General features: G+C 41.3%; 1 protein-coding gene and 1 non-coding gene across 10 annotated transcripts in view; one reads left to right on the forward strand and one right to left on the reverse strand.

Annotated features, from left to right (window-relative positions):
- Positions 1–26,193, forward strand: part of MAST2 (microtubule associated serine/threonine kinase 2) — a 234,073-nt gene that overhangs the window by 11,584 nt on the left and 196,296 nt on the right. For 7 of the 9 annotated variants that reach the window (XM_072997567.2, XM_072997568.2, XM_072997569.2 and 4 more), the window contains exons 2-3: positions 3,987–4,134; positions 5,103–5,245. In XM_072997567.2, coding sequence (XP_072853668.2) covers positions 3,987–4,134; positions 5,103–5,245 — 291 coding nt within the window. Of the gene's footprint in view, positions 1–3,021; positions 3,111–3,986; positions 4,135–5,102; positions 5,246–26,193 lie in introns of those variants that run through there. The other 2 variants (XM_078392848.1, XM_078392846.1) reach the window with 1 other exon arrangement.
- LOC140707249 (U1 spliceosomal RNA) lies at positions 21,252–21,415 on the reverse strand. The gene has a single exon (XR_012087169.2). It is a non-coding gene; the product is annotated as a U1 spliceosomal RNA (small nuclear RNA).

Raw genomic sequence — 26,193 nt, forward strand, 5'->3', positions numbered from 1 at the left:
ACATATTGCTTTCTTCCCCAATTTATCCTCACAATAAGAAATCTGTGCTGTACGCCAGGCTGAGAGAGCTATGATTTTCTCTAGAAATATAGATATCTTGGTATGCCGTCTTCTTGTTGGTATGCACTAGTAATAAGTCCTGGCAAACTAATTTTTAGAATTGTGCTCTAATAGATAAATAAATGTTATGTAACATTATTCAAAGGTACTGTTAATCATCAAAACAACACGTTGCTGGGATGGACTTCCAAATTAATGGTTCTCTGTATATATATTGCATGGTAGGTTCAATGGAGAGAGCATTTCTCTCCATTGGTGAGGAGCCTCGTGGCGCAGTGGTTAAATAACTGTACTGCAGCCAAACTGTGCTCACGACCTGGGGTTCAATCCCAGGTAGCCGGCTCAAGGTTGACTCAGCCATCTATCCTTCCGAGGTTGGTAAAATGAGTACCCAGCTTGCTGGGGGGGGGGGATGTGTAGCCTGCATACAGTAATTAACTTGTAAACTGCCTAGAGAGTGCTTGAAGCACTATAAGCAGCACACTTTGCTTTGCTTTGCATTTGGAGTAGTTGTAGCAGTGCTAGGGAAACTGTTATGTACTATTAATTTACATCCCGCTTACAGTTACCCTAATAAGGTTTTAAAGGTATCTGACATGTGGTTTTACCATTGTCAGCCTTTAGTGAGTTTTCATGGTCAAGCAAGAATTTGAACCCAAATTTCCTGAGTGGTAGTCTGGTATTCTGTCTACTACACTGTACTCTCTCTCTGTATGAATGTGAAGTGTTTGAAATACTCACAGCTATAATTTTCCCTGAAAGCATGACCTAGAAGAGTTAATCAATAGATTTTAAATAATTCCTAATTTATATTAACAATATTCTTATGTGAAACCTGGACATTTTGCAGGTAGCTTACAATAAAACAAATAATTAAAATGCAGAAAATAATTCCAGATATAAAATAAAACAGTTTCTGTAAAATAAGAAAAATGCAATACAAACGTTTAGCTGAAGAGAACATTAAGCTAATAACATGTTCTTAAATGCCAAGTTAATGCTAAATAAATAGACTTAAGGCCACAAGCTATGCTTCAGTGCATTCTTGTAAGAGTGTCATGAAACTACATAATGTAAGTCAAGAAATACTCTGAGCAAGTTCAGATCTTCAGTGCCCCATGAATAGCATTCAAGAGTACAGTATTGAAGAAAATGGGCGAAGAACTCTCAGAACCACTGTCTAATATTTTCTTGAAATCTTGGAAGATGGGTGAAGTGCCAGAAGTGGAAGAGGGCAACATAATCCTTATCTTTAAAAAGGACAGAAAGAAGAATCTAGGAATTGCAGACCTGCCTGCCATCAATTCCAGGGAAAATTCTAGAGAGGATTATAAATCAGTCAATCTGCAAGCACCTTGAAAGCCATGCGGTAATAGCTAGAAACCAACATGAATTTGTCAAGAACATAACTTGCCACAGTAATCTTATGTTTTGATTGGCTAACCTCCGTGGTGTACAGTGGGGATGCTGTAGACATAATATATCTTGACTTCAGCAAAGTTTATGGCAGTATGCCATTGGCAAGGTTTGTAATTTTGTAATTTTGTAATTTTGCAAAAATCGCTGCTAAGCGAAAACATCGCTAAGTGATTTTTAAAAGCCCATAGGAATGCATTGAAACTCACCTTTAAGCGAAAATCCTCCATACAGCGGCCATTTTTGCTGCCCGGTATGCGAGGAATCCGTCCCAAAACACAGCGGGCGGCCATGTTTTTTTCCCGGTGGCCATTTTGGAACCACCAACCAGCTGTAGAAAAAAGATTGCTATGCAATACAGCTTACCGATCATCGCAAAGCATTTTTTTCCTATTTAAAACATCGCAATGCGATCGCTTTTTCGTCGCTAAGCGGTTTCATCGTTAAACGGGGCGCTCGTTAAGCGAGGCACCACTGTAGTGGGATTCTGGATGAATTGCTTTCACAATTGTAGCTGTGTTAGTCTGTGCAGGCAAGGCATTACATCAAGAAACACAAAACAAAATTTAAAAAGTAAAAGAAAAAGATGTTGCGGCAATTTAAAGACCACTATATTTTAGTATAAGTTTTCATGGAACATTGTCCACTTTTTCAGACATATGAGTAGGATATAGAGACTACATGATAAAAAATTTGCTAAGAGGCAGTGGCTTACATTAAAATATAGCAGTCTTTCAGGTACCACATGTCTTTTTTGTGTTTTTTGTTTTGTTTTGTTAGAACGGATGAATTGTGTGCATTAGCTCATTTGCATTATGTGGTATCTTGAAAATGGTTTGTAGTGCTCTTCTTGCTTTTCTGATGACAAATCCTAGTGTAATAGATGCAGATTTCATCTGGAAAGAATGAAGGGAATTTTCTAGTGACTGCTTCCTTTTCCTTACTGAAAATACTTGAAATGCATATATAGCGCATAATCTTTGTAATTTGTTTTTGTGGTTTGCACTATTAGATTGATGAGAATTGGGAAGGGCTCACATTACCTTATTTGTCCATGTATAAGATGATACTTTTCTCAAAAATATTTAGATTAAAAATTTAGGGTTGTCTTATACACGAAAGTAAGGAGGGGACAGAAGAAAGTGGAGGGGGAAAGCACTTTCTTGCGAGGAAACTGGAGGGGGAAAGCACTTTCCTCACAAGAACATGCTTTCTTGTGAGGAAAGTGCTTTCCCCCTGCACATCCTTCCAAAGAAGAAAGTAGAGGGGGAAAGCAGGAATAATCAAAGTGATTCTTGCTTTGAGGGGGGAAAAGTGGAGGGGGAAAACACTTTCCTTGCTAGAAAGTGGAAGGGGAAAGCAGGAATCATAGTGCTTTGATCCCTGCCTCCCTCCTCCACTTTCTTATGAAGAAAGAAATTATGGGTTAGAAAAGGGGGGTGTCTTATATGTGGGGGCATATTATACACAGAAAAATACGGTATATATGTCTGTACTGTATTTAAAGTGTGAGTTAAACCTGCTGTGTAACATTGATTTTCCTAGAAAAATGGTTGCGGCAGACAGTTGGTGGTACCAGAGAACCTGTCCTTATACAAAGGATTTAAAAGATTCTCTAGCACTTATCTACACTTGTAGGTACCTGTACTCATGTCTGTTGTGATAGAGGCTGATTTTTGTTGTGTGGCTCTGCATGCATTGGTTTTTGCATTTATCCTAAAATCAGTTCACTTTTTTGTGGTATGCAGTTGCAGTGTTTGTGAGACAGTGCCATTCCTTTGGCTGAAATATGCTAACTGAAATCAGTTCTAATATTTAAACTTGTTTTAACATGTGTTGTTTGTTTATAATTACCTTGAATGGATGTTTGCTGCATTCTGTAAATGTTGGAGTTTATATGTTGAAGAGGCTACTAATGATTTTTATTATATAGATTTGTTTATTGTTTTTATGAATCAGGTTAGTTTGCTACATGGATGTATTTTTTGTAGACTTTTTGTATGTGTAATTGTACATCCCATCTGGTAAAACCGATGGTGTGCTGTTAGCATGAAGATAACTTGAAATAGTAACATTTTTAGTTTTTAGCTGATTGCATAAAGGAGTAGATTTGTTTTGTTGCAAAGAAGATAGAAGCTTTTCTTGATGTACACAACAGGTTTTTTAAATGAGCCCAGAAGTTTTTTGTTTTGAAGAGGAAAGCTTTTTAATTTTTTTAGATTGTATGTTATACGACATAGTTGGGTGAGTATTATGTACTTAATGAAACACTTAAAATGACGGCTTATATATAAAAAAGTAATAACTAAGAACCTAAGGTTTTAAACCCTGAACATAAATGTGAGGAAGTATCTCCCATTAGATAAAGTTCATTTTGAGTAAACTTGTTTAAAATTGAACTGTAAGTTTGAGGACTTGAGGACCAAATAATGATCTTGTCTGTTTTTAAATTAATGTAAGATTTCTATAGCCATAAAACTTATTTTGTTAACTTTTTACTGTTGTTCCAGGACATTGTGGCAGAACCGCTTTCTCTGCGCTGCCGAAAACTTAGTAACCCTGACATTTTTTCATCGACTGGGAAAAGTAAACTCCATCGTCAGTTGAGTCAAGATGACTGTAAGCTACGAAAGGGCAGTTTAGCCAGTTCTTTCTCAGGTAATGGTTTTGTTGAACTTACATCTGATGATAACTTGTACAGTGGTGCCTTGACTTACGAACATCCCGACTTATGACCAATTCGAGTTACAACCAGATCCAGCCACAAAATTTTGCTTCGACTTGTGACCGGAGCTTCGAGTTACGATCGGGGAAAAAGGCAGGGAAACCAGTGGGGAATTCAAATTGCTAACCTTTGCGGTGAAGAGGCTGCTTTTTGTAGCTCTTTCACCCTAGTGATTAGCAAATGCGTTTGGAGGAGGCTTCGGACTGCCTGGTAAGGTGTTGCTTTCTGCTTTTTAAAAACTGCCTTTTCTGGGTGGGTTTTGCAGTGTGGTTTTGGGCTGGGGGGTTATGTTTCTGTGCTGTGATGGGTTTTGCAGTCTTTTTTGGTTCTTTTCACGTTTCCAATGGGTCTTGCAAGGTTTGTTTGCTTTGGGGGGGTTTGGGGGGGTTTTCCCACCCATTTCCGATAGGTCTTGCAGGGTTTGTTTGCCTTTTGGGTTTTCTTCTTTTGTATTTCCGATGGGTCTTGCAGGGTTTGTTTGCTTTTTGGAGTTTTTTCCCCCTTGGTCGGAACGGATTATTCGCATTTCGGATGGGTTTTGCAGTGTTTTTTTTCCCCGGCTGGAACGACTTATTTGCGTTTCAGTGCATTCCTATGGCAAATGGTGCTTCAACTTACAACCATTTTGACCATCTTTGGGAATGGATTAAGTTCGTAAGTCGAGGCACCACTGTAGCAGGTTTACAGTATTATATGCAGGTTTACAGTATTATATGTATAAATGAAATTTAAGCTGTCTTTCAACAGATAAGGATTATTTATCTAGGGCTGTAACAAGTCTTTTGAAATACTCTGATGTGAATCTTTTTGATTGAATTTTAGTTATAGTACTCTGTAATTGAGCCATTGCATTCTGAACTAATAAAATGACAAGTAAAAAAATGTATTTTTCTCTTTAAAGGAAAGCAGTTGCTTCCTTTATCCACCAGTATGCACAGTGGAGTGGGACCATCAACATGGCAACCAGGTGGAGAATCAACGAATTTGGTCCGCATGAGGAATCAGTCATTGGGACAGTCTGCTCCATCACTTACGGCTGGCTTGGTATGTCTTTATGTATTACATAATTTTTAAAGATTTTTCAGAATACAGTGGTGCCTCGCTTAACGAGCGCACCGTAGAACGACGAATCCGCATAGCGAAGGTTTTTTTTTGATCGCAACTGCAGTCGCAAAGCGATGGCCCCAATGGGCGAAACTCGCATAGCGAAGGTCGGTAAGCATTTCGCTTACCGACCTTCGCTTTGCGACCCGCGGATCAGCTGTTCGGCGGCTCCAAAATGGCCGCCGGACGCCCCAAAATGGCCACGTGCAGCGTTTTCGCGCCCTCGCTGAACGGTGAGGTTTCGGCCCATTTGGAACGCATTAAACAATGTTTAATGGGTTTTCTTGATCCGTTCAGTGATGTTTTCACATAGCGAGGGTTAATCCAGAACAGATTAACCTCGCTATGCGAGGCACCACTGTGATTGGCTTAATTTCTCTACATGACAGTTGAATGTTTACAAATTTATACTGAACTTCTAAGTCTGCATTAAGCCCCTGGACAGCCCAGAAATTAAGACACTTATATAATGGACAGTCCTCTGGCCTTTATGTTGTATGAAAGGCTATCCTTAACATGGCTCTCCCCACTTGTTGTGTTACTTGGGAGATCCTTATACATATAGTGAAAGCTCCACTTCCATGTATCGATATCACATTGTCATGATATTATGAAGCTCTTTTGACCCTCAGCTGGTATTGCCTAATATTGGGAGAATGATGGAGAATGATTGAGTTTTGTATGCCCCTCAGCCCCCTGTATCCAGCAGAGTATCTAATGTGTTCCAGAGCTTGCTGATAAGCTCTCATTATCTGCCCATTCAAGGTGTACTGTGTTAGAAAGTATGAGGAAAGGTAGATTTCATAGTCTTAACTGTTGTTTACGGCAGCTGTCCCCAACCTTTTTCGGACTGTGGACTGGTTGGAGGGTGTGGGCTTCGTGCGCAGACTGGTTGGGGGTGGGGGCTCCCCTACGCTCACGGGTGGGCATGTCACACTCGCAGGTGGGCGTGTCGTGCTTGTGGAGGGGCATGTTGAGCTCATGCACATACACGAAAGTGTGACACGCCCCTTGTGCTCATGCATGGCATGCCCACCTCTTGGGTGAGCCCGACCTTGAGCGGAGGGGAGGTGACTTTGCCATGGTGGCCTGCTTGAACCTGGAGAACCTCGACCTGACGGGCGGAGCTCCTGAACCAGGTATTCCAGGATGAGGGCTTCTGCACCTATGCTGCCGAAGTGGTGGCCCTGGAGTGCCAGTGGGGCGTCGAGGTCTGCTTCCTCCTCCCGGCTCATGGCTTGGCGGGTAGCCAGCCCATTGCAGGAGTGGCCACGGGGGTTTGGCTGGCATTCCGTCTCGGTTGCTTATCCTCCTGACCTGGGGTTGCCGGGGAGACGGCAGCTGCTTCTTCCTCTTTGCGTCAGCAGCAGCAGCTCCAGCACCTGCCGCCTCCGCCTCCGGCTGATGTCCCCTCCCTGGTGGGCGTCCCTGTCTCCTTCCCTCTTCCCGTCCCAAGGCCTGGTTGATCCCGGTTGCTCCGCCTGCCTGGGGCTGTGCTGCAGTTGCTCGAGGGCTCTGACGGGGCAGCCCAGGAAGAAAGAGAGGAGGGGGAGGCAGGCAAAACTGCAGCTTCTTGCTCCACCCTCTGCGATTATTAAAAGGATGGCTGATGTTTGGGAAGGAAATGAAACTGATGGGAAGAAGGGGCCAGAAAGGTTCTTCTCTCACCTGAACCATTGATGAGGCTGAGGGGCCTTGGCAGGGTGGGAGGTGCGGAGAAAGTGGGAGGAAAAGAGGCGCTCCATGTTTTCCCAAGCACCTTGCATAGAGGTGGGAAAAGGGACCCTTTGCACTAAAAAGAGCCAGGAAAAGGCCTGCAGAGTTCAGGATTACACCAGTGCAAACGCAGGCTGATCCATCGGATGCTCCTCAAGTGGATTCAGACTTCTGGGGACCCCCTCCTCAAGAAGTAATTTTAGGAGGTTTACCAGCCCTTCCATCTTGGGGGGGGGCACTGGGACCCTTCTTCCTTCTGCCGCTTGCCCCGGACCGCTCAGGTCGTCCTGCTGGGAAGGTAAAGCCGGAGCCACCGAGCCAGCTCAGGGGAGAAAGGCAGAGCATCAAATGCAGGCGTGGAGGCAGCCATGAGCGACGGTTTACTCCCACCTGGCGTCGGGGGTCGTTTCCTGCTTGTTCTAATGGGGGGAATGGCATGCGCAGGACTCGATGTCTTCCACCTAGCGGGGGGTCTGCCAATCCCTTCCTCAGATGCCCCCCTCGGAAGGGCTTTGATCCAGATAGCCCTCCTCCCATTGCTGTATGGGCCAACCTGCTTGAGGAGAGGTGGGTGACAGAGTGTGCAGCCACTGCCATCTCTTTCCAGGGTGGAAGCTCCCCCCCCACTGCCTTGCATGTGCTGAGGGTCCCCGCCTGCCCTCTGACCACGTCAGGCAAGCCCATTTCCCTCCTCGTGGCTGCTGCTAGTGCAGCGCATCAAGGTCACGGGAGGACTTGGATGGGCACGCCTCCTTCAGAGCTGAGCCAAGTCCTGAGATGGAGCCCCCTCCCCCTGTCCTCCTCAATCGGGGGCCGGAGGCACCTCCTGGGCCCAACCCCCCGCTTCGCCTTGCCAAGTCAGCGCGCAGCCTCAGCAAGAGCAGCAGCAGGGGCAGGGGACGAGGACCCTGGGACCCTGGCAGGTGGACCCCCAAGCTGGCTGGAGTAGGTCCATGCCTCTCTTCTCCAAGGCCTCCAAGCGGTGGTCACGAGCCTGGACTCCTCGCCTTCCCTGCAACCGGTGGTGGCTCAGCTCCTTGCGGCTGGGGGCCAGGCAGTGTGGCAGGGACCAGTGACTGCCGCCGAGTGCACTTGCGCCGCCCCACCAGTCGGTGGGAGCAGAGGCTGAGCCGCTGCTGGTTACAGGGAAGGTTCAACATGCTCACCTGAAAGCGTGACACCCCCCCCCCCCCCGTGCGAGGGGGGCAGAGATCCTTGTCCGTGTCCCGGTTCTGGCAATCTGATGGACTGGCACCAGGCCGTGGCCCGGGGTTGATGACCCCTAGTTTAAGGCACATATAGTTAATTTGGCCATAGAAGTATAATGAGTTGGTTCTGAGAACACTGAGAACACTAGGTGGGCTTTACTAAATAGTTGATCAACAGTACTCTTCTTTAACTTCTCATAAATATTAATATTATGACTGGTGGTCAATAATTGTGCAACTTTTATACTCAAAATTAGGTTGCTAAACAGTTAGGCTTTCCACAAAGAACTATGCAAACTGGCAGGGGTAAAGGGGGGAGGAATAATATTTTTATCATTTTATGTCTTTCATAAAATTTTTTCACAAAAAATGATAAAATTAGAACTTTGAAAGAAATATCTATTTTATATCTGTGATCCCTCACCTTACGAATCTTTCCATTTTTGTTGAGACCAATGTAAATGTTAAATCTCTGCTGATGGACTACGTACCTGAAATGTCACAAAGTTATGCATAAGAATGGGGGAGGAGAAGGGAGAATTCTTTCTCTCACAAAAATTAGAAAACCAAATTCAAACAAAGAAAAAGGGGTTTTCCATATCTTATTTTTAAATACATTTTGAAACAAGGTATCAATGAACAACATCATTTTACCTTCTTCCAAAGGTTAGCGTTAGTTTCTTATACAGACTGAAACTGTACCTACTTGCCTAGGAATAAATCCCTTTGAAATCAGTGGGTCTTGCTTTTGAGAAAACATGTACTGTATAGGATTGTACTCTAATTTGTTGGCCTTTAAAGTGCCACAGGACTCAAGCATACTCTCCTTGCTAGTATCAAGGATCTCAAATATCTTATGTTTTCTTATATTTTTATTAAAATGGCAGTCTTTGCTGTTCTTGATTTGATTGTGTATGTGTTAAAATAGCGGTGTGCATGAACCCATTATTGAAATGAAGGTATAAATATGACACATTCACCACAAGTGGTATGAACTTTATGCCATGGTGCCATCTGCTGGGGAAGTTTTGCCAGTTTAGGTTTCATTTAAAATAATAATAATACATAGTTTAATTATTTGCCTGCTTAGCTATGTCTTTTGAATGCCGGTTAGAACAGAGCTTTCCCAAAGTGTACATAGCCTCTGCCTTTGATAGTATTTTGAAATACTGAACAGTGTCCACAAAAGCCAGCAGTCTGAACTTTGGACACAAATAATAAGAGTGAAGAAGGCACACTCGGGTGATGTTAACAGTCATGAATGTCTTCTATTTGCAGGTTGAAGGTGTTGCAGATCAAAAGCAGCCCCTTGAATTATGCCTAAAAGACAGTCAGTTTCCAGTACAGATTGTGTGGCACTGGTGGGGCATGATTTTAATAAGGTGCCCTCGCAGGGATACAGGCTGCTGCATTCTGCACCAACTGAAATTTCCCAAGAACTGAAGACAATTTATTGTAGACTAGGTATGTGATATGTAGATTTTTTGGGCTCCAACCTACAGAATGCTCCATTCTAGTCATTCCACCTGACATATCCTATCTACACACACCTAAATTGGGCCTATCTGGAGTTTTCTAGCAAGTACTATGGTAGCTTCCTCTTTGAACAGCAAGCTAGGTTGTGAAGGCTTCGTGTTAGGCCTTCTTCCAAGTGAGATACATTTAGGTGTCTTAATGTGTAGGTCTGTCAAGTGAAACTCCAAAAATAAGGAATTCCGGCAGTTGAAGTCCAAAAAATTCGGAATGGCATGTCCCTATTCTAGACTGTGTTATTATGGTGGTCAAATTTTGATGTTCTGAAACTGTCAATGTCAAAACAGGTTAGGTAGAAAGAATTCCAGTGCTTTTTTTCTTTTTCTGTTTTGGTTATCTACTTTGCCAGTTATTATGAACTGGTATCAAGGCTCCTTCTGAGGTGTGCGACTCTGCCCCCCTCCATGCAGCTTTCCTCTTCCTCTGCTCACCCACAGTGATAGTTTCTGGCTCCTTTCATTCCCGTCGCAATGGAATGAAATTAGATGGAATGTTGACTGCTATGAATATTTATTTAATTGGGGAGTAGCTAAGGACATAAGAGAATGTCCTCCCAGGCACATTACTGCCCAGTCTGCTATCAGAAATGTTTGTCTACTGTTGCAGCCATTTGTAGTTTTCATAAATTCCTGTAACTCCATAGCACTGGTTGAAATCTTTGTTTTTGTATAGCATAAGCCCAAGAGTAGCTTTCTGACTATTAAATAAACTGCCACTACTGCAATTCTTGGGAGCATGTGCATGGTGGTTTGGTGTGTGCATGTGCACATAACCTTAGAATCACAGCTGTTGCAATTTGAGAACAAGAGAAAAAAGGATGGAGGGTTTTGCTTGGGCTTATGCTACTAAAAGGATTTCAGCCATAGTCTCCTTATTGTTTTTACAGTCCTTTTCCCACAGGTTAAAGATTGTATTTTTCTATGCCTAGATAGGTCTATTCTATATATTTTTCCTGTCTTTGAATTTGGAAGATTGTATATGAGCTCCCATTCACGTTGACATTTTGCTGATTTCTTAGGTACGAGCAAAATGAACAAGGAACATAGAAATGTTGCAATCCCATTTCAAGGTTTCCCTTCCCATTAATTTTTTAAAGCCACCTAATTCTTGAAAGAGAGAATTATATGGTGCATTTGTGTGAATTCATTTCTCTCTTTTTACTATTTTAGCAGTAGTTAAATTACATCATGTAGTTTTTTGAGGAAGACGGCTGTATGAATAGGAGCCACATACTTTCAGGGTTAACAAGGTATTGATGTGAAATGCACAAATTTTTGTGGACACATAAACAATGGCAAGAATCCTGTCAGTGAGGTACATGTGCAAACTTTAAATTGGATGGGCTCCCATAGTGAATTGCTGCTAGTTAACAAGTCTCTAATTGTGTTATGAGGCAAGTGCATGCAGGTACACATCTTGTAATGGAACTGGTGCCTGCAGTTTGCTATGGCAAGTTATGCAGTTTAACATATGTGTGCATAAATTCCCAAAAGGCTTCTGGCCATTATCTTAGGTAATTGTTGGGTTTTTTTTTTTGTTTTTTTCTGAGCACCAAATAGTAACCTGGGCTAGATGCTGAACCATAAGGCTTTTGTTAAAAGAGTGAGAAATGTACTGTTTCATCAAGGAGTATCTTTGACTTGTTAAAAGGTCATAAGACAATATTCCTCATTGCTTGTTTGAAGTGAATGTTGTGTTGCTTTGACAGGTTTGACAAGTTAATTACAAGTTTAGGTTCTTAGACACATTCACTGTATCCTTTCAGAACCCACCTCTTCTCCAAGTTGAATGGTCACCTAGTAATGGTCGAAAATTCCTTATAATTTCTGTGGAGGCGTGTCTGTGAGCTCAACAAAGAGTTCTGATCAATAACTTTGATTTATTGTGTTTCCTAAAAATCAGATTAGAGCTTCAGGGGCCCATATAGCTTGAGCTTCCTGGTTGAAAGATTTCTATTATGTGGCAGCTTTATTATATTGAGATAAATGGTGTAATTATTGCCAAAAGAAAAGAAGAATGAAAATACTGCTGCAGTTTGTGAGGAAATCAGATGGGTTATATTGTACTTCACCAGTCTTTTACAAGGTGGCGCTTTATCTATTTGCATGAGAAAAAAGATTTATTCTGCTGCAATTCAGACTACCGTATATACTTGAATATAAGCTGACCCGAATATAAGCCAAGGCACCCAATTTTACCACAAAAACCTGGGAAAACTTACTGACTCGAGTATAAACCGAAGGTAGAAAATGCAGCAGCTACTGGTAAGTTTAAAAAATAAAAATAGATATCAATAAAATTACATTAATTGAGGCATCAGCATCCGCGAGACACACTTCACTGTCTGCGGAGGGAGGACTCATATCGGATGCTGTACTTATCTACTGCTTTACTGCTGCGTAACAAGATGGAGGGAGATGGAGGATGGAGGAGGAAGGTGGGAGGAGGAAGGTGGGTACATAAAATATGCAGAAGGAGGAGGATGGGAGTGTCCTGGTAGCGGAAATGCAGTGTACTTAATCCGGGTCATCGGACCACCCACAGAGACTGTAGGCACCTGTAGATGAGCGGGGGAGTCCGGAGAACACCCACACTGCAGGGGAGAACATGTAATTTTGACACTGACTCGAGTATAAGCCGAGGGAGTGCTTTTTAAGCAAAAAAATTGTGGGTGAAGTTACTGGACAAAGGACTTAAACCTGATTGGATCGCACCATGTTGATGGAACATAGATTTAAGATCTAACAAGGAGTTAGTTGGGGTTTGCATTTTGTCTAGCTAGCTATCCTTTCATCTGTATGCCTGCAGATGATGGATTAGGCCTTAAAACACGGTTGTAGAGATTTAGTCATGATTATTTAGCTGGAAAATAGTTTTAGGCAGAAGTAGCCAGCTTTTATTATGTTATAGGGATTGCTTTCGTGTAAGCTTACTTAATTATCTGAATATGAATTCCTTGATACTTTTGTATTGCTCTAAAGCTGCACAACTGCCTTTTATAATTCTTTTATTTTTAAAATCATTTTTAATAAACTTTTTAATATTTTACCAGGTTGTGATCCTTGGGAGAAAAGGGGTTTGGGTGTCTAAAGAAGGTGCCTGGCCAAATGTCCACATTTGCTACATTTAAGTATTTTGGGTAGACTACTTTGTCTGCTTGGTGCAATAAGTACAAAGAACACAGTCAGGAGAAATTCTGTCTTGGGTAAAGTGGCAGGTAAAAACGTAGGTTAGAAGCTTGCCCATAGTGCTAATTCATGCATCCTCTGGGTTTCACCCAGTCTGCAGTTGAAAGGGTGGTGAGTATAGTACTAGAGAGGCTCACCTAGTACAATGATGGCGAACCTATGGCACACGTGCCAAAGGTGGCACGCTGAGACATCTCCCTTGGCACGCAAGCAGAGCACTACTCCCCTCCTACCCACCCCCACTACCGACCCCCACCCCACCACCCCATAGCCGAACCTCAAACTACACCATCGTCAGCCACCTCTTTCTGCTATTTTCCTTGGTTCCGGCCCTCCTTCTTTAAGAGATCGGAGATAAGCCTGCTTGATTGGTTCTAGCTCGCCCCTGGCATTCAATCCGGGGCCTGTGAATGACTGCTTTCGCCCAGAGGTGATAGCAAGCAGGAGGGAAAGGATCCAGGTTAAGGAGGGAAGGAATGTGCGACTTCATCAAGCGTGTTTAAATGTATGTACAAAATGGAGGAAGCAAGGTGTGTGTGTGTGTGTGTGTGTGAGAGAGAGAGAGAGAGAGAGAGAAAGAGAGAGAGAGAGACTCAAAACTGAAAAAACAGGAACTGATTCAAGGAGGGAAAGCTCCAGTTGAGGGAAGGAACGTGCAACTTCATCAAGGTTGTTTACATGTACAGTGGTGCCCCGCATAGCGCCGATAATCGGTTTCAGAAAAATTGTCACTATCTGGATTCGTCGCTATGCGAAAAGAAAAAGCCCATAGGAATGCATTAAAACCCGTTTAATGCGTTCCTACCGGCAAAAAACTCACCGTTATGTGAAAATCCTCCATATGGTCGCCATTTTTGCTGCCCGGTATGCGAGGAATGGGTGCAAAAACACAGCAGGTGGCCATTTTTTCCCGTGGCCATTTTGGAACCACCAATCAGCTGTTTTAAAAACATCGCTGTGCGAAAATCGGTAAGCGAAACAGCTTACCCATCATCGCAAAGCGATTTTTTGCCATTAAAAAGATCGCAATGCGATCACAAAAAAATATCACTATGCAGATTCATTGTTAAACGGGGCGCTCGTTAAGCGAGGCACCACTGTATGTACAAAATAGAGGGAGCAAGGGTGTGTTTGTGTGTGTGTGAGAGGGAGGGAGGGAGACTGACTCAAAACTGTTAATCACTGCATTTAGCTCTGCAGTTTCTGCTGAGAACAGCACAAATATGAAGTGTGTAGGAATCTTGTTTCTCTGTCATCCCCAAAGCAGGCAAAGTATCACATTTTATTCCCAAAATCTGAATCCCAGTCTTTCTGCTCCTGGTCCTACTTTGACTGCAACACCAAACAAAAGACCATGGGTTTCTTTTTTGTGTCAATCCATCTCATGTGCACTCTTCCTCTTTTCCTGCTGCTTTGCACTTTTTCTTGCATTGTTGCCATTTCCAGTGTCGTCTTATGATTGTAGTACAGTACCCTTTGTTTGGTTATTTTAGCTTGTAGTGAAAGTCCACACTTAATTTGCTTTACTTATCTTTCTGGCAAGTCATGCTATCTGTAAAACTCTTTTCCAACACTACATTTCAAATAAGTGAAATGTGTGTATACACTTTATGTAGTATATAAAATGTATTAAAAGTCTGCACTCCTATATATAGCTGCTTTGCTGAGGGTGGTTTACTTAGCAGGAAACAAGTCCAGAATTTCAGTGTACTTAATAATCTTTATAAATGTTGTTGTTTAGTTGTTAAGTCGTGTCCGACTCTTTGTGACCCCATGGACCAGAGCATGCCAGGCCCTCTTGTTTTCCACTGCCAGAGTTGGGTCAAATTCATGTTGGTAGCTTTGATGATATTGTCCAACCATCTCGTCATCTGTCGTCCCCTTCTCTTGCTTTCACACTTTCCCAACATCAGGGTCTTTTCCAGGGAGTCTTCTCTTCTCATGAGATGGCCATAAGATCTGCTTCAGGATCTGTCCTTCCAGTAAGCACTCAGGGTTGATTTCCTTCAAAATGGATAGGTTTGTTCTCTTTGCAGTCCAGGGGACTCTCAAGAGTCTCCTCCAGCACCACAATTCAAAAGCATCAATTCTTTGGCGGTCAGCCTTCTTTATGGTTCAGATCTCATTTCCATACATCGCTACTGGAAAAACCATAGCTTTGACTATGCGGACTTTTGTCAACAAGGTGAAGTCTCTGCTTTTAAAGATGCTGTCTAGGTTTGTTATTGCTTGACTCCCAAGAAGAAGGCGTCTTTTAATTTCATGGCTGCTGTCCCCATCTGCAGTGATCATGGAGCCCAAGAAAGTAAAATCTGTCGCTGCCACCGTATCTTCCCCTTCTATGTGCGAGGAGGTGATGGGACCAGTGGACATGGTCTTGGTTTTTTTTTATGTCGAGCTTCAGCCCAATTTTTGTGCTCTCCTCTTTCACCCTCATTAAGAGGTTCTTTAATTCCTCCTCACTTTCTGCCATCAGAGTGGTATCATCTGCATATCTGAGGTTGATATTTCTTCCAGTATGTCCATTTCCTCTCATTACATTTAATCTTAATTCCGGTTTGGGATTCCTCCAGTCCAGCCTTTTGCATGAGGTATTCTGCATGTAAATTAAGTAAGCAGGGGGACAATATACATCCTTGTCGTACTCCTTTCCCAATTTTGAACCAATCAGTTGTTCCATATCCAGTTCTAACTGTTGCTTCCTGTCCCACCTATAGATTTCTCAGGAGATAGATAAGGTGACCAGGCACTCCCATTTCTTCAAGAACTTGCCATTGTTGTGGTCCGTAGTCAATGAAGCAGAAGTAGATGTTTTTCTGGAACTCTCTGGCTTTTTCTATAATCAAGTGCATGTTAGCAATTTAGTATCAAGTTCCTCTGCCCCTTCGAAATCCAGCTTCTACTTCTGGGAGTTCTTGGTCCATATACTGCTTAAGCCTACCTTGTAGGATTTTGAGCATCACCTTGCTAGCATGTGAAATGAGTGCAATTGTACAGTAGTTGGAGCATTCTTTGGCACTGCCCTTCTTTGGGATTGGGATGTAGACTGATCTTTTCCAGTCCTCTGGCCACTGCTGAGTTTTCCAAACTTGCTGGTATATTGAGTGTAGCACCTTAACAGCGTCATCTTTTAAGATTTTAAATAATTCAACTGGAATGCCTTCACCTCCACTGACCTTGTTGTTAGCCATGCTTTCTAAGGCCCACTTGACTTCACTCTCCAGTATGTCTGGCTTAAGGTCAGCAACCACACTATCTGGGTTGTCTGGCTCCATGTGTTGCTCTCAAACTAATAGCATATGGGCCAAGGTTTGACACATTATTAGATGCATACAACATCAAAAATCACATTGTGCAAAAGCATGCCAAGTTGAGTATTCCTTATCAAAAAATACATGCATACAATTATTTTAAAAGTTTGTATAAATTACCTGGCTTGTATTATTTTAATATTTGTTTCCATTTACTAGAGTTAATGGTTATTTTTCAATAAAAATGTTTGTATCATTGAAAGTTCTGTTATGTTTTGAAGATAAAAGGTGATGATTAATTCAGACAACTGTATCAGTTGTTTTTTCTAAACTAAAACATCAGCATTCAGATTTAATTGCAGTGTTGGCACTTGGAAAGAAATAATTTGGTTTTGCGTCGCTGTTTGGGCACTCGGGCTCAAAAAGGTCAGCCATCACTGACCTAGTAGAATACCCTTTAGGTGGGTTTCTTACACAGTTTAAAGACTAACATTTTTTTTCAGTATTTATTTTGGTGGATCAAAGTTCACTTCCTCAGATACTGAGGAAACACAGTATACTTCTTATACTTTACCCCATGAGCAGGTGAGGATCCAGACAACAGACAAACTGACTATGGTTTATTAACACAGAAATGGGACCGTGAAGCTGTTAAGGAAAGTAAGGGAAGCATGCAGGACCCATCGGAAATGGGGAACCCCCCCAAAAGCAACCAAACCCCCCAAGACACATCGGAAATGAGGGAAAAATCCAAAAAACAAACAACCCCCAAAGACCCATCTGAAATAGGGAACCCCCCAAAAAGCAACTAAATCCCCCAAGACCCATCAGTAATGGGGGAAAAACAATCAAACAAAAACCCTTAAGACCCATTGGAAATGTGAAAAAACACTCCAAAAAGCAACAAAAATCCCCAAGACCCATCGGAAATGGGGGGGGGAACAAAAAACAAACACCCCAAGACCCTTACAGCACAGAAACATAACCCCCAGCCCAAAACCATGCTGCAAAAACACCCAAAGCAGTTTTTAAAAAGCTTTCCTTACCAGGCAGCCTGAAGCCTCCCTGCAAACACACACACTCACTCACTCTGAAGCATAAGTGAGGCAGTCCCAAGCCTCCTCTGATGCACACAGTCTAACTGCTGGGGTGAAAGAGCTACAAAGAAGCAGCCTCATCACCTCCTAGTTAGAAATTTGAATTTCCCTCCTTTTCCCCCCAGCCCTTTTCTGTTCGTAAGTGGAAGCTCCGGTCGCAAGTAGAAGCAAAATTTTGCAGCCGGAGCTGGTCGTAACTTGAAATGGTCATAAGTAGGGACGTTCGTAAGTCGAGACACCACTGTATCGTTTTTATATCATGTTGTATTCTGTGCCTTGACAATCATTTTTATGGAGATATACAGTATGAGATTGTTCAACAGTAAGAAGGGCAAGGTTGGAAGAACTTTCTTGTAAATTACTAAAGGTTTCCATTACCTAAGTATGCCAGGGTCCACAGGAGCAGATCATGGGCTGGAGCAAATTGTAGCAAAACAGAACAAAAATACACCACCACTTGATGATGTTGTTAAATGCCCCAGAAAGCAAGGGATTTTTTTTTTGGTCCCACATAACTGAAACTACTGTTTGCAGAAGCCCAAAAGTGGATACCTTCTGCTATGAAAACAATTGAGAATTATAGCAAAAAAGGGCAAAGTGAGCCTCCACTGGAGATCAGTGTTGCCTCCTCAGATCCCTTTAAACGAGTTATTGTTATTTAGTGTACTTTTGGAATATCCAGGGTGAACAAATTGTGCACCTCAAAAAGTATTATGAAGTGTGATTTGTAATATATTCACATTCTCTCATCCTCTTGGTTGTTTAAGATCCTTGAACCTGAGTGGTCACCCCCTGTTTGTAAAAAGAGCATTACAAGAACCAAAATTGGGTATTCAGTGCAAATTATTCCCTGCCAAGAATCTTTGGTGGGGATGCATTTTGTGTTTTTATGACTAGTTTGTTTTCAGGATCCTGGAAGGATGTGCAGCCCTCGAGAATCAAGGGATTGCAGATCCTTGGAAGTTGCCGATGGCCGGCTTAGAGATATTTAACATGAGCTTAGATATATTTGAAGTTAGTTGTATTCCACACAATTGGCTAACTACCTCAGTGAGTTTGGTGCCTGGCTGTGGAGCTACATGCTAGGAATCCAGTTTCCCACTATGTGTTCCAGCAGAAGAGCCAACCTGTGTAGATTTGGGTAAACTGCACAGTCCCAGAATGCACCCAGAAGAAGGGAATGGTAAACTAATTCTGTGTATTTTATACCTGGAAAATGCTGAAAAGATTACCAGAAGTCAAAACTGACTTGATAGGACATTACCTACACCTTGTGAACTACTTTTGAGGGTATATGTATGGAGAAAGTATTAAAATATACTCAGAGTTAGTTGGCATCCTGTAGCCTCAGAGCAGCAGGGGTCTGTTTAGTTTTTTTTTTAAACGAAGATTTACTTTTGCAAACCTTGGGATTTTCCTAAGCCTGCTGTTGATCTGTCCTTGTATATTTATCTGCATGACAACTCACATTTGGATAATATGTTCGCTATTAACATATAGTAAAAAATCTTTTTAGGTATGAGGACTGCACGATAGAATTGAGTGGACCCAGGTCCCAAAATTGATGAGGTCACTTCTCTCCTCCCACCCCCAGCTTGCATCTATCAATCCATTCTTACCCTTTCTCTTATCTTCCGCTAATTTGTTTAATATCCCTGCTTTTAATTAATCTGTTTCTCCACTATTTGTCGCTTACTTGAAGATCACCCAAAGATATTTCTCCTTTCTTTAAAATCATTACTGCCTTTCAGTACTGGCATTTTAATTTTTTTTATAATGTTCACGGTGTTGACCCTTTAAGAATCATTTTCCTTTTAAGAAAGTCTTTTCAATTTTTTTTCTTCCAAAAGATGAATGGTTGCATAGTGAAAAAAATCCCTTTAAATGGATTTAATTGCCAAACTAACTAATTTTCAAAACTAATTTCCAAATAAAGCCATGTTAGTTGGTCTGAGCCTTTTGACAGAGGAAAAAGAAAGCCAAAGCCAAATATTGTAACATTTTAAGGACTAACAGATCTATTTTAGTATGAGCTTCAATCTGATGGAAGAAACCGTGGGGGGAAAAGAAAGCCTTGGCCAGTAAGTAACAGAGTCACAGAAGTGAGGGTACAATATAGGAGAAACTATTGAGATGATGGACAGTAAGGCTCCACAAGCCTCCAAATTAGACTCATTAGCTGGAGATGCCACATTAATACTATATAGGGTGAAGAACGTAAGTAATTGCCAAGAAGTAAAATTACCAAGGGTGCAGAAATGTTCAGTCTGATTAGTAATAAGAGAAATAATAATAGTAATAAGAGCAGTAATAAGAGAAATTGCAGCCACTTGCAACTGCTTAAATTAAAAGGAAAACAATTGGAAATGACAGTCTGAGATAAGTTAGATACATTAATGTATAACCACAGAGGTAATATTTGCATAAGTTCATTTTGTTTGTAAGTCACATCTGTCACTCTTACGAAAAAACATCTGAATCACAATTTTTTGTTGAAAACATTTCTTGGTCTTTATGAAGACTAGTGGTTATGAGACGATAAATGAACACAAGAAAACAAATTACTTTTTAGGACCTTTTAGTAGGAATATTCAAAATAAATAGAGTTGAAAATAGAGTTCTGCACAGTTATTTGTATGATAATAATCAGGGTGAATTTGATTTAAATCAAGTCAATTTAAATCATTTAAATCACTCGTCAGTAAGACTTGGTTTAAATCATGATTTTTAAATGTAAGGACTCATCCTTGCTGGTACAGTGGGGTCTTGACTTGAGAACTTAATCCGTATTGGAAGGCGGTTCTCAAGTCAAAAAGTTCTCAAGTCAAATCTGCATTTCCCATAGGAATGCATTGAAAACCATTTGATCCGTATCTGCTCTTTTCCGTCCATAGAAACTAATGGGAAGCTGCTATTCCGCCTTCGACCACTAAAGGGGGATATTTTGTTTCTTTTTTTCTTAGGTCAAGAAAGGTTCAGGGAAGGCAGGGAAAATACAGTCCAGGCAGTACAGTACCAGGCAGTCCGAAGACTGTCTCCCAATCCACTCTCTAAACGCTGGGAGGAGTGAGGAAGCAGACAGGCACCCTTTTCACTGGCCAACAGTTAACTGAAAGTTCACTTTTTGCACTTTCCCTGCCTTCCACGTGGGTTTTTTTCAGTTCTTAACTCAAATCTAAGTACTTAAGTCAAATCAATATTTTCCTATGAGAGCGGTTCTTAAGTCAAAATGTTCTTAACTCAAGCCGTTCTTAAGTCAAGACCCCACTGTAGTTATAATGTTTAATATTTGCAACCAGATGAAGAGTTCATATTTAGAATAATAATGTGTCTTATTTGTAAAACAGTTATATCAGAACTGATTTTAGTTTAATAGGTTAATCACTCATATTTGAATAGCTACTTAAATTGTTTTATTTTACTGAGCGTACATGTTCTTATATTTGCTTAAACACCAATGTCTATTAACTGGAGTAGTTGAAATATCTTTTTAAAAAATCAAACTATCTTCCAAGCAGTCTTCAGATATAGCGTTTAAGGTACAGTAGGAACCACCCCAACTGTGGTATCTGAATCTGCTGATTCACTTATCTGCTGCCTGAAAATAGTACCGTATTTTTTGCTCCATAAGACGCAGTTCCCCCCTCCCCAAAAGTGGGGAAGAAAGTATGTGCGTCTTATGGAGCAAATACTGTAAAAAAGGGTTCAGCCGCCGTCACCACTCAGAAGCCTCCCACCACCATGCTGGGAGGCCTCTGAAGTGGCACCAGAGGCTGCTTGCTGTGGCAGCCACATTGGACCTCACCACTCTGCCATCTGCATGGCTAGCTTTCCAGGATCTACCTCCTGGAGCCCACTTGGAAAACCAGCAGGGCCAACAGCAGCAAATTTAAATGGCAGAGTGCAATGAAAACAACCAAGGACCAAAGGGGAAAGAGTGATCCTAAAAAGATCAGGGGAAATGACAAACACAGTCCCCCACTACCACAAATTAGGCAGTTGATTTTCCCATATTTGGGGAAATCACAGGGATCAGCACATCCAAAGTGCAATGGATGAGCCTTACCCTGGGAAAACCACTTTTATGATCATGCTATTTCCCCTGCCAGGTATGAGTTGGAGTGGCCCTTGCACCTCCTACCCCCTTCTGTGCCCTGCTCCCCAAAGGCATGGTGACCCCCCGGCTGCACCTCCTGCTCAGAACAGGGCTGCATAGTCCCAGTCCGCCAGAGGCCAAGAGAGCTCCTCAGTGTGTTGGGGTGCCCCACGGGACCCCCATCGGGCTGGGTGTTCCTCCCACAATCCTCCAGTGCACAGATATTAGCATACCTAATGTGTGGGGAAGGCAGGGAAAGCGGGAAATTCAAACTTTCAGTTAGTGAAGAGGCTGCTTGTCTGGTTCCTTGCTAGTCCAAGCGGTTAGAGAGCTGGGAGAGAGACCTGGGACTGCCTGGTATTGTCATTTTAAAATGTAAAATGTAGTTTAAAAACTGCTTGTTTGGGGTTAGTGCTTGGGTGAAAAGGTTCTCCATTTGAGTTCAAACCTGCTTTTGTAGAAACCTGCATACTTGCTTTAAAAGCTGCTAGTTTTGCTTTAAAATTGCCTGGGAAGCCTTTCAGACCAGCTCCGATCAGCTGTTAGGTGGGGAGAGGGGAGGGGGAAGGAGCGGACAAGAGCACAAAATGGCTGCCAGCTGCCTGCTGGGTGCCGGCTTTTAGCTGTTTGGTGCTCTTTTTCAGCTGTTAGGCACTGTGAAGAGCCGGGCTCAGTCTACAGTACCTGGTAAGTGACCTTTTTTCCCCGTAAGATTGCATTAATTAATTTTCAATGCATTCTTATGAGAAATTTGGATTCGACTTGTAAACTTTTCGACTAGTTCTGGGCATCTAATAGAGAATGTATTTCCAAAGGGTGTTGCAGCAAGGAAAGTAACTGTGCTTTATGAGCCAGAACACAAACTTGCCCTGCATACATGGGGAAGCAAAATTCAGTCTTTTAGTTGTTTCCAAGTCCTTATGGTTGTGGTATCTCTTTGATGTATCTAAATCAGAACAGGGCCAGGAAGTCTCAGAGACAGGGCATAGTTATTTGATTAGTGTTTTTGGAACAGAGTTCTTGCCTGTAGCACATACTACATTTGCTGATACAGTAGTTTGAAAATTAAGAAAGTCAAAATTCTTCGTGACTTCTAACTGAATTACAGTACAGTGGTGCCTCGCATACCGACGTTAATCAGTGCAGCAAAAATAGCTGCTAAGCGATTTTGTCACTATGCGAATAAAAAAAGCCCATAGGAATGCATTGAAACCCCTTCAGTGCGTTCCTATGGGCTTAAAACTGACCTTTAAGCGAAGATCCTCCATACGGCGGCCATTTTCGCTGCCCGGTACGCAAGGAATCCGTCCCTAAACACAGTGAGCGGCCATTTTTTAACCCGGCAGCCATTTTGGAACCGCCGATCAGCTGGGGGAAAATCATCGCTTTGCGATAATCGGTAAGCGAAACGGAACCGATCATCGCAAAGCGAAAAAACCCCATTGACACCATCGCAAAGCGATCGCAAAATCTTCATCACTATGCGATTTCGTTGTTAAACGGGGCGCCCGTTAAGCGAGGCACCACTTTACCTGCTTCCTGATTTCAGCTACTGTAGTTTGTATTCAGTTTTTTTTGACTCGCCAAGAACATTGTTCCTGGCTTTGTGTTGAATAACCTGTTGTGCCTTGCATGCTATAAACATTCAATTATGTCAGAAAACCAAGATTTGGTCTTATGCTGAACATGTTCTACTGCTGTTGAATGGGATCAGGTTAAGCTTTGTGTTGCTGTTCTTTTGCATAATCTAAAGTAAATAAGGAAAACCAGCTGTTAAATAGTTTAATTCCACTATTTATCCTCCACACAACTAAAAGGGACCTCTCAATGCAGTGTGAAATCAGACAAACCATTTCTAACTTAATATAGGCTTGAGCTGTAGCTGCGCAGAGTTGCACAACAATTACATCTGTCATTGAGTCATTTCTATAAGCATGTGGAGGAGGTGGATGAAAGGAAATGTAAAATATAGGTAGTGTGGTATAGGTCTTATCACTGCCTGATAATGGTCTATATGTACTTGACTTAAATTTATGGTACATAAACTAGTGTACACAAATCTTTAAGTCTCTCCATTTGTTAATGACAGTGGTAATGGTTCTTAATGCCACTGTTGACTGCTGTTCACTTTACATGGTTCAAATATTATTCTGTTATAGTTACACTATTTGGTTCAGAATATATTTTCCCTTCCTCCTCTAAAAATTAGGTGCGTCTTAAGGTCAGGTGTGTTTTATGGAGCAAAAAATACGGCAAATCCCTGCCATACATATTTCCAGGGTGTATTTACTGGAACCGGCCACTAGAGGGATCCAGAGACCATGCAATGTATGACAGTCTCTACAGGTACATCCACATTTTTTGGCATCTGTAGGGAGACTTGGAACCAATCCCCTGCAGATACTGCGGTCCTGTTGTTTATACATAAATTTGCAGAACAAAATAGGATTAAAGTCTTTTCCTGAACGTTGCTTATTTTATACTATTTTTACTGTGAAAAATGCATGTTATCACAGCTTGGATAACTTGGATTAATTTAATTAGTTTACCAGAAATATAATAAATATACAGTCTCATGCTACATAACTAAGCTCTATCTCATGCTGAATAATGTTTGAACTACTGTATATCTTAAATAGAAAACTATCTTTAGATAATTTTTCTTCCAAAAGTATTTCATTAAATTAAATCTGATTTAAATAAAAAACTAATTTAATTTTTTCAACATTCATTTTTATTTTAATTTTTAAAAAGGCACCATTTATTTTAATCCACCCTGATAATAATATAGGTACCCAATGTGTTGTAATGGATAGAGTGGTGGATTAGGACTCTGAAGACCAGTGTTCCATTCCCCACTTGGCCATGGAAACTTACTGGGTGAGTGGAACTGGTAAAACCGCTCCTTAAATAGCTCTGTTACCTTTAAATTCCTAGTAGGGTCACTGTAAGCCAGTTCTGACTTGACAGCGCATAACAACAATAATGAAGGGAAAATAATTGTGTCCAGTGCCAGACTTCATATGGAACCTATTAGAGCAGTATTTAATACTTTATTATTCTGCATTAGCTAGGACATATTTTTGGAAAGAATAGTCATTTGCATTCCCCTATGTACAAATACTTAAAACTAATACAGTATAGTGATTATTAAGTGTTTATATTTAGCGGAAAACTGTATGTTGGCTATTATGCCATTTATCAGAATATTTAGCACAACCCTATTTGTAGAAATATTAAAACACCTCCAATGAAATCTTGTTTTCCTTTCAGTTTACTACTTCTATTTTCAGAGAAGGTCCTCAGCAGCTGTTGGGAAATTTCCATATTGAACAGAACCTGAATACTTGCAATATATTTTGAAGCATGTCAGCTTCTAGCTACACAGCCAAATGTAAATGCATAGAACTTGCCTTATGATAATTGGTAGTCATCTGCTGTCAGCTGGAATGATTGCAGTTCTCATTATCCTCAAGTGCTATGTTTTGTGTCTTTTCTTTCTTTTGATTTTTGTTTTTTGTTTAAGAGATTGTTGAATTGATTTTGGCACAAAAACTCTGCTTTCTTTTTGACAGCAGCCCTGTTGTGAGTGTAAAGTGAGAAACTGCTGGAGTGTGCTTGGCAAGCAAGATTCTTATTTTTCTGTCTTGCAAATATTTTATAAAGAGCTATTCAGAATGGAAGGTCAGTGGGATGAAAGCTATGTTCTCATAGCATGAATATTTTGTGGCCCTGAATATAGCTGACTTTTCAAACCCCTCCCCCCATTCTAACCTTTATCTCTTGGTGAACATAAAAGATATGTATTCTAGTCCTGCAGTACTAGGTGCATATATTAGGCAAATTCACCATTTCCTTGTGAATTATTTTGAAGTATTTTCGAACTTAATATGGAACAAAATAGAACTTTGGAAAAGCTAAGATTATCTTTGTTGTTTCAATGAACAATTGCTTAGATCCCACTTCTTTCTGTGTCTACTCAAAAACTGAGTTCTGTGGGATTCACTTACTGGCAAGTATATTTAGGTTTAAATGTTAATGAAGATCTAGCCATTCCTGGCATTCAACTTACACATAATTAATGTAAAGTATGCTTACTAAACTCTTCCAACATCCCTTTCCCAAAGTCTCCAAATACATAGACCAAATAGCTGTTATTTCATTCCAGTTTTGTAATTTTGCAAACTATGTATTTCTACTTAGAATGAAGTCCTTTCATTTTTAGTGACACTAATTGCCTAACTCAAAGTATTGTGATGCTTTCAGTGTGCTTCAATAGAATTAGATTAGTCTGAATCTGAGTGTGGAATCTTTTTTACAGCCCAAGGGGACACACTCCAACTTGGGAAAACATTTGGGGGCCAGAAGAAGGCAGCATTCTAGGAATGGATGGGGAAAGGGTGGGTCAACCAAAGCTAGGTGGCAAGTGTCACAATGTCTATTTTTTTATCTTTCAGATATAGGGAAGAATATTGTTCCAGGTTCCCTCTAAAAATTTTGGAGTGGCAGTCTAGTGGCTGACAACTTCTTTATGTTAGTCTATTACCCTGAATGGTTTGGTGAATATACTTTGTACCCTGACTACTGCTTTGTGCAAATATAACTTTGGATGTTAGTTTTCTTATTTTGTCCTGTATGTATTATCAAAAGAGTTGTCAGTTTGGTCCTTCAATTGAGATTACTGTTTTACCTCTTTCTAATTTGGCCTCTTCTGGTCTTTTAAACTCCATGTTGTGCAATAGATTTTTATATATTAGCAGGGCTTGAACAATTTTTAGAATGTCTCACCAGTCAGTCAA

This window comes from Pogona vitticeps, chromosome 4, assembly GCF_051106095.1.
Source record: "Pogona vitticeps strain Pit_001003342236 chromosome 4, PviZW2.1, whole genome shotgun sequence".
Taxonomy (NCBI): Eukaryota; Metazoa; Chordata; class Lepidosauria; order Squamata; family Agamidae; genus Pogona; species Pogona vitticeps.